We start from the raw sequence: 13,289 nt of genomic DNA, 5'->3' as shown, positions 1-13,289 counted from the left end.
ACAAACGTCTCTTTTTGACCCAGTGGTTGAGTGGTAGAGAATGCCTTAAGGCATTAAGTCTACCATTTTTACTTAATATTTTATGTGCAATAAAGTATAAATAAATAAAAATACAGATGTTTATATCTATATCTAAACGAAATGTGCTGTTTTCAACCAAGTGTTGTATATTAAAGTCGTTGCCAATAAGGCGAGGTGATACTTCTGCAATTAAGGTTTTCAACAACCGACAAAATGATATTATTTTGCATGAATCGTCAAGTATGCTATTACAAGGTTAGTAAGACATGTAACATTCAAACTTATTGTTTCCCGATACTTAAATAACTGAATTCTGAAGGACACACGGGTCTTTGCAGCCCTATGGGTCTTATGAACCTACTCAGAGCCTGTCGAGCATTATATACTCGTAAAACAATTTTGGGAAACTGATCTCATTGATCTCTTTATGTTCCATAAAAGCTTATTGCGTACGTCCAATTGCTTTAGTTTTGTCTTCGCATCTATATATAGAAACCTTAATAAAATTCATAACATTATTTAGTTTAAACTTACTTTATAGACGGGGCCTGACGAGGTCAGCGATAACGTAGGCGGACTAAGGGCTTGAACTATACAACACATTTATCCACAGGATAATTTACCTAAAGACAGTGCAATAAAGCCTATATCAAAAGCAGACTTGAGCTAGTAGATAGGGTCACGGCAAATTTAAACTGAATATGGTTTCAACCAATTTTGAGCTTTAACTTTTTCGAAATAGAGTTGCAAGAGCTGTTAAAGTATAGTGGTAATTGGGAGTGGGAAGAAGGAACTGAAAGTGTGTTTAAAGAGTAACCTTTACTGTTTATGTTAATAGATCTGCTATTACCTATAGGGAAAATTGCATAAAGACAACAAGCAAGAGTCACCATGAGGCTGTTAAGTCACAAAAAGTTGACACCTCCACATCATCGTTGCGCTTTCCGGGTTTCATTATATAATCAACCCAGCGTACGCTTTGATATGGCGGAGCGTCTATAGAACTCGATTCATACCTATTTTAATAATAAAAGAATGAATAATCAACCAAATTTAAATCAATTTCTATTTAAATACCCCTGATGCTTCTTTTCAATCATCATCATCATTCATTCATTCGTCAGATTAAAATAAAGCCAAATTGTTTTATTACAATTTGTCTACCACCGTAGACCGCATCATCACTTACCATCAGGTGTGATCGTGGTCAAACGCCTGCCTATCCTCCATAAAAAAAAATTCGCTCTTTCTTTCTGGTCCAAGAGAAAAGGCTAGCAGGCACTTCCCATAGCACATGTTCCCAGCAGTGGGGCGTTTTTATTTTAGTCTAATAATGATGATGATTGAAAAGACAAACAGCCGAATTTAAATGTATTATAAATCTTAGAATAAACGGTATAGTTAACAAGTCCTGTTCAATACTAAGCCTGAAGGTTTATATTTTAAGTAACATTTGAACAATTGGGCTAAGTAAAATAACCTTATTTAAGTGCCATTTATTTTATCGGCGATTTATCGTCGGCGCCAGCGCCCTTAATCTAGTAAAGGTTTCGAAGGAATGCGACTAGTCACTAGCGCTATACCCAGTTATTTCGTAACCGCAAACAACCGCTCGACCACGCGCTTGAACAACCATTGCGCGTCCAACATGCCTACATTACTCACTGAACCAAACGTTTACAGAAATGTACAGGGAAGTATCCGAGATTATTGCTGTGAGGAACGAAATCTTATGACTTGGTGCGAGATTGAACTCGACTTTTGTAAAGAGTTCAACGAGCGAGTGGACTTAGAAGTATGGGCATTTAATAAAATGGAATTTGTGTTAGACGAAATACAAATAAAAATAAACTTTAAAGCTCCAAGTTTAAAAAACAAAATAAAAGAGTAACTCTACTTCAAAAACTGAAAGGCTGGTCAAATTAACTAAATAAATATGTAAAAGTAACTAATCCAAAACAAGATGATATATGATACATATGTGGTTCAGTCTTGAATCCGTGAAAACTTAAGATTCACACTTTTCCATGTTATCTGATAAACAGTACAAGTATACGTATGCTTAATATGTAGAAAAGTATTAAATCGCACGCAAACCTGCAAAGCGTTTCTTTTATATTCACTAACCCATTTTTTTCTCGTAATATTTTAGTGGAAAATTCCGCATAATCTTATAATCTTTAAAATATGTTTTTGCAATATGTGTTTTACTCAAATTTGTCTAATATTAGTAGGTACAATTGTCCTCTAATAATAAATCGTTTTTATTCACGAAGAGCTCAACGAGGGGGGGAGGGGTGTTAATTAGGGTCGGCAACGCGCATGTAACTCCTATGGAGTTGCAGGCGTACATAGGCTACGGAGACTGCTTACCATCAGGCGGGCCGTATGCTTCTTTGCCACCGACGTAGTATAAAAAAAAAACGAAGACGCCGCGCCGGCTCTGGCTCGTATTATCACCCTGTTAAAGGTTAGATTTTGCAAATTTGCGCGTCGTCGTGGATAACACTATTTATACTGCTAAGTGATATTAGCTACTAGTAACAAAAGTACAGAATATGAAAATCCTTTATGAAATAGCCTTCGAAGGCAGCTTAATTATGGTTATACTATATGTGCTGATTCTTCGCCTTTACATTTATAATACCTATTAAATATATTGCGCATATGTAGTAACACCGTGCATGCCAATAATCCCTATTTTCTCACCAATATCAGCTATTTAAGAGGGGGCTAATGCAAAATTGTAGTTTCTATATTGAAGTGTTACACGTATTTACAAAGGCAAAAAAAAATCTTTTCTGGATATTGACATTTTGGAAAATAGTTTTACATATTTCAAATTCGAAAAAATCAAACGACGAGACATGGCTGTGTTTGATATACAACAAATAGTGTCAAAATATTTTCAATAATGTGTATATCCAAAGAGGAAAATGAGGACTGTGTTTGTATGAAAAGGCTATTTCGCACGGGCCCTCCACTTTCGTTTTAAAGTTGGCTCGAATATCACGAAGAATGTCTAATTTTCATTTAATTTAATTGTACCCTTCATACCCCAACAGTAGCAGTTAAGTATAAAATAGCTAGTGATATAGCTGAGGGACGTAACGAGATTTTTTTTAAACAAAAGTATATCTTACTGTAATAAAGGTAAAACGTTAAAAACCCGCACGATGGCCATATCTTCCGTCCCAAGTTGTGCGTGGCGCGCTATTTCTATTGTTCCCTTCTAATTTCTAAGAGTAGTTGGAAATAAGCAAAGTCAGCTACGAAAGAACAGAGAATTTTAATAATTTAAACTATAAAATCTTATTTAAACCATTGGCTACTCCTCACAGGTTCAGTTCGAGTACACTTTTTAATTATAAGTATAGTTGAGCACAATAGTTTATTATTAAAGTTTGGTTACGTAGCGTTTTTGACCGCATACCTGGCTCGCGCTACCTGGGCCTACGAACGGCCAGACTCGGCCGGAGGCTCTATAATAACATTTAGAATGTAAGATGAAACTTTTCCAGTAAACCATTGGTCCAAATATCAGCTTTAATGACTTGGCAAGACTATATGAATTGCATTGACAGTTTTTGTTCTTCTGTGTCGGGGTTCACTTATAAGAAAAACAGCAGATTTGTTTGCAAGATAATCTATACATCTGAAACTTTTGTCTTCGTACAAATACGTAATGTAGAGGCTGTGTAGATTTTTGATCGGACGCGATTTGCACCCTCTCATTTTAAACTTGAGTAGGTAGTGTATCGTAGATAAATAGATGTTCATTGGTCTAAAAAAACACCAAAAAATTATCGTCTGTCGTGTGTGACATATTCTTATTAGGGTTTAAATACACACTGCTTATCTTTTAAATTGTATTTGTTTGTGTTTTGGTACAAGACACGACTAAAATGTGCCATTTGATTTTCAGGGTTCATATGTATGTACCTGCAAAATTATGCAAAAATACACAAATATTTTTTTGCAGCTGCGTGTATTAAATTATAAAATCTATTTCACCGTAGGTTGCGCGCAAAAATGCTGAACAATAAAAAAAAAAACACTGAACTAATAAAATGTACCCACACGTAGTAAATAGTACGCGCGCCACTTAAAAGCCAAAAGCCTCGAGAGCTGTCTAAACCTTCCAAAGCTCGAAGATTGAAAAAGCAAACCCGAAAGCCTTACCTGGTCGCGTCCCGCGCCTCAGTACGCGATGGACGCTCGCGCCGACCACTCGTTATAGTGATGTCGCAGCATGCTGCTCTGGTTGATCCTTCTGGTGGCCTGCGCCGACGCTGCGCGCGGCCCGCACCGCACGCACCATGTCGTGCCGGCGCGCGCCAAGCACTCGGAGTTTGTGAAGGGGAAGAGTGAGTGTTGTGTTTTACAAGTGTTTTGGTGTTTTTTGTGCTATATGTGAGGCTGCGCTTACATCCCTAGGTGTGACGGTTTGATTAGGGTTGGTGTGTGTTATGGTCGACCAGGAAATTGGGTGCAAATATGTGATCTCTACTTTTCTGTTCCTACTTCAGAGCCTGCAGCTTTCTTTACTTTTAAGAGATCTTATATATTTAATGGGAAATATATATAATCGGGGAATTCGCGGTATTTTTCAGGCTTGTCGCGGGAATGTGGTAATGCCATTATCAGTGTGTGAGGACCCGATTTTCTGATCGACTCGGTTATGGTCGAGTTGAACGAGTCTATAGTGCTACGGCCAGAAAAGCTTTTAGTATTAGTTAATCCTTCAGAGTAACTAATTTTCCATTTACTCTATTTGCTGTCTTGTTTGTTCCTTTTATTTATACGGTTAAAAATATAAGGGAACGGGTATCAGTCTCACGTCTACATAGCTTTGCGTAATGTAAAACGAATAAATGCCGATACACCATCATATGGGCCGCTAAGAGAAACCTATTGAAAATAACACAGGTACGCCCACTATAACTATAGGCAAGCAAGTTGTCAAAGGTGTCCTTATTCGAATGTCGTTAAAGTGAACGAAACATCACATTTCACCGAGCTTGTGTGGGTATAACATAGTAATTTACCTGTTTTAATTATTGACAGTTATCTTTTTTAAAAAGTCTCGCTACAGAACATGACGCGTCGGGACTTTTCACTTATTTTGGCTGCTGATGTGACTGTTTTTGTTTTTATGACACTTATAATCCTACACAACACAGCAGCGACATAGTTAGTTAAGAATGATTAAGTTCAATAGGTTAACTCAATTATGAAGTCACCTGTAAGAGAACATGTTTTGTCGACATATTTACTCCGCAACTAGGTAGGTACTAGGTACCTACATAAGTTCCTAGTTAGGAGCCTAATATGCAGCATAATTCTTTGTGTTGTTAGTATACTAACGAGATATTTATTGTAAGTTCTTTTATCTACTAGACTTTTATAATTTCCCTTTGCTGTACAGTTAGCAACGTTTCAAATGTTTTGTGCCAGTTAGTGCGTTGCAATATTGTTATTATGTCCATTTTATGCTAGCGAGGTCATGTATACACTTCAAAGAGTTAGATTCATAATAGTAGTTATAAAGTGGAGTAAACGCTAATCGCTCCAAGATAAACAACGCTTATCTAGAACCAACTGCGCCTTATATAGCGAAGCTGCCTTAGCGCTGCGTGTGCGCAATAAAGGCTCCCATTAACTCTCAAGCGCCAGGGAAACATAATCTTACATAATTTTCACGTAATACCCTATAGTGGCTAAATTAACCGAATTTCTTAAAATAACTTGGGTTAATAAATACATATATGTAGACCCCAGAGGCAAGTAAATACAATGTAACTGTATTTGGAATGATAATATTTAATTCCGGTCATTTGGATTTAATTGTAATGTTTAACAGTGAGTATTTGGTGCGGTGAACATTTTTGTGTTTCATTCATTAGTTTAACCCTCGCAACGCTAAAGATTTCACTTTTCGAACTACTTGCTACGCTTGTAGTTTAGTTTTGATATCTTTCGTTTGCTCAGGGAGCACGGGCAGTTAAATAACAACTTTGGCCTTTTGTAAAACAAATAAATATTATCAGATCTACAACTTCATTCCTACACTTTACAAATTCAAAATACTTTTTAGTAGCCTACCACTCCTATATCCTCCCCCTAGCTAGGTTGATTACGCCGCCAATTCATGCCCACTCTGTGAGTAATTATTCTATATAGATGTATGTGTATAGGACAAAAGTAGCCTGCTATCCCATGTCAAGTTTTATTATCAGCACACCTTACATTATCTCACAATGTGTCCAAAATAAGTTGGATAATGAACAGCCCTAAACGCAACAAGTACACAGGCAGGTTTAAGCACAAAACAATTAAACATCGCTTGTCCCCGATGCACCTGTAGAAGGTGGAAGGGAGAGGGACGTGATCTAAGAACCGTCGGTTGAGAATGTTGTGATGAACGTCGGATGGTTCGATGTTAAACTCCATGTATTTTTTGGAGGTGTTTCATAAGGAGTTGCCTAATAGTATTTAAAACATTTTAGATACATAACATTTGTGAAACAGGGTATAAATGATAAATTTCTCGCTGATAAATAAGCTCAGGATAGCACAATTACTATATCAGGTATGAACATCAAAAACTCTGTCATAATCTCATAATTCATGAAGGCGTAACGTTTCTTTGTCTCATAACTTCAGCATCAATTTCTATCGCGCTCAGAAATGATAGGTTTACATTTTGTTATCTAAGATCCAAACAAACCTTCAACCTCGTACCAGTACTATCATACAAATTAGTCGTCAAATAACGATTTACAAGTAAAACGCAATAAGCGTAATGGCCGGACGGAGCGGAATGCTGTTCCGCACACAATATTTAAAAACAACCGTGACGCAAACGATTTCAATATTCAATCGCTAATTTCCTTATTTAACTGTCCAGTCACTTTGTAAAAAGACTCCACAATCCACATGTTTATGGCAAGCACATTCATGCATTATTATTTAAACTAACGCAGTACAACCACAAAAAAATTATTTAAACTTAAACAACTTAAAATTACTTAAACAACAGATGGCGTTATTAAAAGGTTACACGATTATTTTTAATTCGATCGATATGACGGCGGCAGATCGTAATATTACTGTGTAATGCTTTGACGGTAGCCACATTAAACCTTTACTACGGTTACTACGAATGCTCGAAGGGCAAAATGTATAGAAATAGGCGCTTTGCGGGGCTCCGTCGACCCAGGGAACGAGAGAAAGATTTTTACGTTTCACGATATGCCTAGGAATTTCATGATCTGTCTAATATTACAATCGGCCGCCGACAGATGTTATTATTAAAGTGAAGACACCACTAATGGGCTTGGAGGGAAATATATAAATTAAGTATATTACGGCAGAATACGTGTGATGGATGAGGACCAAACAAGACAATTATATCAGGTAATTGTGGCAGAATAATCACAAGCTAATAAATCTTTGTGATTTACTATCCGAGAGATTTCAGTAGTTTTAATAAAGCTGTTGAATAATTAAGCATGTTGTCACATGAATTCCAAGCTTAATGATCGCCAGGAAAGCATAATGCGATTGTAATAAAGTGGTATGGTATGCGCATAAGTGACTAGCAACAAGCCATACTTAATGCATATGGCATATATCAAGTATGTTAAAGACTCATAGGATATCACGCCCTTTAGACCATGATGCAGTATTAGGCAAACTACCTGCTTAGATTATTAAGGATATAAGTTAAACGTCTGTTCCGAATTACTTTCCAGGGCGCGGTTTTGAACAAGTGGCATTAAATTTAAATGGCGATTCGGGTAATCGGCTAAAATCTCAACCAAATAATTTAAAAATCTGGGACTAGTTCGTCAAAAAATTAGCGGCTGAGATCGTCAAATAATGACTCCCTAACTTAAATCAAATGGATCGACTAAATGGAGGCAGTTATAAAAATCTCTTATAGGTTACTGAATTATCCTTTTTAGTGTTCAATAGGTACTATGCATTTTTATTCAAAGTCTGGAAATATATATTAAAAGCTTTTTAACAATATAGAATTATTTTCAAAGACTCTTCAATTCGTTTTTCTAAATATCCCGTTACAAAATATAATAAAGCAACGGACACATAGCTAATGGATCAAGTAGACATTAAATATTTAAGTATTTACCGGTTTCGTTTTTATACAGTCAATTACAACATCAAGGCTTCTGCAAGACTGTAAATAAATTCTACATATGATTACGCGGAAATAATGTCTTCAATGACCTATTACCAATGCATTATGCCAAGGAATGGCACGGTCATGTGAACGGATATCTGTCGGGTTTAATGCAGTATTTATGCATTTGAATATATTGAGACATATGCTCTACCGCATAGTTTTCTTAGGATTGGCTTTATTAAGTAGAACTTTGTTTTCTTTAGAACGTTCTGGTTATGGCGTTGGGTACCATAAAGATGTTTCCCTTGCATTTTGAAATTGAATTCTTAAAGAAGCGCGTAGTGGTTTCAATCTTGTTAAAGAGCTTTAAGTAAAACATACCTACTTGCATTAGCCCAATTCAACTTTAAGGTGCCGTAGGTTCAGAGAGCGGAGTTATTGAAAAATTAGCAATCTTTATGATTTTCTCTAGGGACTTCAACTATTCGAATCCAGAATTTTTAACTTTCGCTCGATAGAAAAAAAACACAAATATACGAATAGGACTAAAATGCACTTTAAAAATTTATAACAATATACGCACAAAAGCTAAACATGAAAATTGCTTCTAAAAAGGCGCTTATTTTCGAGGGAAGGGAACTCAGCGATTTTTTTTTAGCTTATAAGTAATTAAAATTCACAACATGATATCCACGGTCCCGAGCACGCACATCCATGTCGCTTACGCTCAGTGAGAATGAGGGAAGAACACGAACATACGGGATCTTAATATGACTATTTTTAGTGAAACGTTGTGATGTTCCTTCTGTATTTGATTTGAGCATCATGACAATCTGATTTTAGCCGAATAACGTAGTGGTTTTGCTCCTATTGGTTTAAAGTCAGGAGTAAAGCCTAGTCTTTTAGCAGAAGTCTTATCTACCCTTTTCTATGACAACGTCTAAAATAGGGGGACAAGTAACATATTATGTTTAAATTCCTTAACGTATTTGTTATACTAAAAGTAGGAAATAGACTTCCAATATGATTTGAATTAGTAATTGAAGTCTTAAAAGGGGGTTCACACACTGAGACCACGAATCGTCCCTCATATGTTCTAAATCAACTAAGAATAAACAATATTTACATATACATATAGCGTCCCCGCAGAAGATGCATTAGAGACAATACAGTCAAACCAAGCTAAGTTGGCAACGATTTTGATCCCAGCCTGAGCAAGTGTTAAGTAAAAGTCATAATTTGATAGAAGTTTGACGTTTAAAATGACACTTGCACTGTCTGGGCTGTTAAAATCGCTGCCAACTTATCTTGGTCTGACTCTAACAAGAGTGATGTTTAATAAGTATTGAGGTATACATTTCATTCGGTTTCCTGATATAGTTGATAAATATTTTAGATGGCACGCTCTATAATCCGGCATTATACACAGCCGAACGCCGGATTACAGAGCAGTTACATTGTTTGGTAGTGCCACATGTTTTTTTTCGTGTTTTTTTTTTCATACAAATCCACTAATCAGAAAGTTCCAATAATCCGGCAAAGGGGGAAAAATTCTGGTGCCGGATTACCGAGCGCTACTGTATAAATTTCTCAAAAAAACACGAGCACCAATCACCAAATAGCTTGCCTATTTGTTATGCACATTAACAGCTCATTAAAAATCCATTTCCCATAAGCACTGTATCTTATTGACAAATCTCGAAACTAGTTCCAGTAACGGCCACTTCAAACTAATCAGCTTAATTATACGAAGAATAACATCTAGTTTCTTTAACCTCTAGAATGATGTCTATTCGTAGTCATTTACATACATAAATTCACGCCTAAAACATTGACTGAGTATTTTGTGATGCTGTATATACTTGAATCGGAGAACGCAGTGCGGGAAGGACTTGAACAAGTCAGCGAGCCTCACCAGCACGCCGCACACGCAAGCTAAGCTACCGGTCGCCTTCACCGCGGCCCCGAAACCTGGCCCCGCTCAAACGGTATCACCAGGCTAGGGGTCGTGGGGTTGGGTACCGATCGGTAGCGAAGAGTTGGCCATCACCAGCAGCACACACGTCCATAAAAAGACGTGGAATGACCTCCCCACATCGGTAGGGAGCGACCCGCTACAGCAGTCGTAGCCTAACGGCGGACACGGCCACACATACTTCCCGCCAGGGAGGTATCGAACGACATCCAGTCACAAGCCAGCGACGATCTGAGGGCCTACCGCGAATATTGAAAGTCGAAAAATGCGGACATCTTTCTCTGTCACTCTAATTACGCCTTAATGGAGTAAAAGAGAAAAATTCACGGTAGCCCCTCTGATTAAGAGCGTTGGAGGCAAAAGTACATGACCGGTCATTGTAGAGCTCCTTGAAGCTTTGCTCAACAGTTGATGTGTCCAGCAATCTTGCCACTGTCCACCCTAGAAGATAAATAACACTTGTTGATGAATTCAATTTTCTTAAATGCTTACGTAGGCTTAGTTTCATAGGGTTTATTGGTTTGGGGGTGTAATTTGCTTACATGGAACGTTTAGGCATTTCTCTAGGTATGGGATAAAAGCTGCAGACGCCACATTCAACAAGTTTTACATCTCAATCATGTCGTTAAGATCGAGGAAGCTAGCTTATAATGTCATAAAACACATAAAATAAGGTATACTACCTATACAACTGCTTGTGATTTATTGTTAGGCATTTGTCAATAATTTATTATCGGATCCATTGGAATGTTATAGCCGCTTAGAAATCGATACAATTGATTTATTAAGTTAATTTGATGATATATTGTTGCGAATAATTTAGCTGACATTGGTTTAAAGAAGTTATTAGTGTGTTTACTATTGTTTTCGTGTTTTGTCCGTGCCACAATCCATATGACGATTATGGGACGTGCAATAAACACTTACAAGTTTTCTTAATTAGTCCCTACCGTACATAATTAACCGGGGTTGCATAAACTCGAAACGTACCCTCAATACACAAGTGCATTTATGGCGGCGGAAATTGCGCAAGACCGTATAAATTATAATAGGTATTTCACTTTAAGGGAAAAATACTGACCTGCCGGCTTTAATACTTGATATTTTTAAATATTAACGTCCAATGAAGGTTCCTTTTGATAGCCAAAAACAAAACATCGCCGCACGCGACAATGTAATCGCTCGCAATGACGAATTACAGTGAAAGGCACGGTTAGCACAGTAATGTGGCTAAGGCGAAAACTGGTTCCAGCGCCTCAGAATTCAAGTAACTGGATAAAAAGATCGTTCGCAGACAAACCTGTCGCCATGTTACCACGCCAGGGACAGTTAAGGGGACTGGGAAAGATCGGATCGAGAAAAACACTGCCTACTAAACTTGTTCACGTATTCCTTTGGAAATGTATAACCGTGGTAGTTTCAAAAGGGGTTTTATTTAACCGCAGCGGCCGATTCATTTGTATTTGTAAATGTATTTAATTTGGACCAGGATCATAACGTCGCGACTTGTTTTTACGTAGAGTTAATGAATTTTTAATCCAACTATAAACTGCCTCTGACGTTTGCTTCGTTCGTTCGGCACTCTAATAAAGTAGAAACTTTTACTAACTGTTGTTACAATATTCTGCAACTGTAGGTAAATATGGCATATGAATCCTATAGGGAATTTGAAGCCTAAATAAAACATAACAGGTTGTTTTTTGCATAATAAATATAACAAAACTATCTCTATTTTCACAAGCTTTTATTCAACTTGCCCTGTTAGTATGTATGGGACAAATCTTGCAAGATAAATTTGACCCTCTTTGCGGTTTCCGATGAAGCTGAAAATTTGCATACATATGTAAGTCGGGTGACAATGCAATATTATGGTTCCATCAAGCTGATCTGATGGTGGAGACAGGAGGTAGCCATAGGAACTCTCTGATAAAACAACGCAACCTAATTGTGTTTTGGGTTTTTAGAATTGTCTCGATGAGTATTAGTTGCCTGTGGAAAAAAAAGTACAGTCAGCGATAAAAGCTTGTACCAAAAATGAAATTTTTGCCAAAAACTTATTTGTAACATGGATTGCTTCGTTGGTTTTAGCCAATGCACTTAAAATACCAATGGTTGACTATTTTGTCAAGGAAACAAACCTGCTATTTAATTAGGGTTAATGTTACGAGTATTGATATAGAATCTTTACACATCCATGGTCAAACCTTTTCTCATTACAATGTTACTACAAATCCCATAGGCTTTGTTGATACTTGTCATACTCGTATAATATCAGCTGCATCGGAGTCAGCGAGCGCAACGCAGGCTCAATATTATCTCCCGTGTCATCGGTAACCGGGTCGTGCGTCCGGATTTTCTACCCACAAGCCAACCGAGCCGAATCCAACCATCATACATCACCAATCAACCTCCTAACATCGAGAACCTTTTCAACTTCGCCGTGCTATCACGTGGGAGGTAACCCAACTAACTTACGTAAACCTTCGGCGTGTTATTCGAAATTTAAAGCGATATTTAAATGCCCACGCGTCGTTATGTGTCATTTTTTAAAGCTTTATTTTAATTATGCATATAATTTTATGCACTAGGATCTCGATAGCGGCTCAGAATGTAAGCAACACTCATTAACACCTTCGGCCCAACACGCGCCGATGGTCAATGTACCCGTTTTAATAGAAGATACATTCCAATGAAGATTTCGAATTTGTTAGACGTTTATTTATTGCTTTCTCATTCGTGTACAGTCATGTATCTACATGTTACAATTATTCAGGTAGGAATGATACTAATTGTGTAATCCCTATATCATATAAAAATAAAAACATACTACTACATACTTGAATACCACTACTACTACCTACTTAAATTTACTTACTTACTTTTTTTATACTCTAATCATTTAATCCAGCAAAACGTCATACGAAAAACTTCACCGCATCATGGACTTTATCACGGGAGTCAAAGTCGTTAATAACCCATTTCGTTACCTGAAGTATAAATATTAGTTGCGTAGTTAAAAACCTCTCGAGAGATCGTATGACGGTAACACTACACTGTCTACACCGCGGGATAGGTTAAAAAAACGTTCCATTATTTGAACGACCAGGTAAATTCTACCTTTTGAATACCACTGGTTCTGTGAAT

General features: G+C 37.2%; 1 protein-coding gene across 2 annotated transcripts in view; it reads left to right on the top strand.

Annotated features, from left to right (window-relative positions):
- LOC133523748 (epidermal growth factor receptor) overlaps positions 1–13,289 on the top strand; it is a 149,558-nt gene that overhangs the window by 124,829 nt on the left and 11,440 nt on the right. Inside the window, exon 1 of one of the 2 annotated variants that reach the window (XM_061859493.1) lies at positions 4,078–4,388. The exons of the other annotated variant lie outside the window; for it this stretch is intronic. Coding sequence (XP_061715477.1) covers positions 4,274–4,388 — 115 coding nt within the window. The 5' untranslated portion in view covers positions 4,078–4,273. Of the gene's footprint in view, positions 1–4,077; positions 4,389–13,289 lie in introns of those variants that run through there. 2 annotated transcript variants of the gene reach the window in all.

Source organism: Cydia pomonella, chromosome 1, assembly GCF_033807575.1.
Source record: "Cydia pomonella isolate Wapato2018A chromosome 1, ilCydPomo1, whole genome shotgun sequence".
NCBI classification, from domain to species: domain Eukaryota; kingdom Metazoa; phylum Arthropoda; class Insecta; order Lepidoptera; family Tortricidae; genus Cydia; species Cydia pomonella.
The sequence above is the reverse complement of the archived record's forward strand: the minus strand, read 5'-3'. Positions and strand labels throughout refer to the sequence as shown.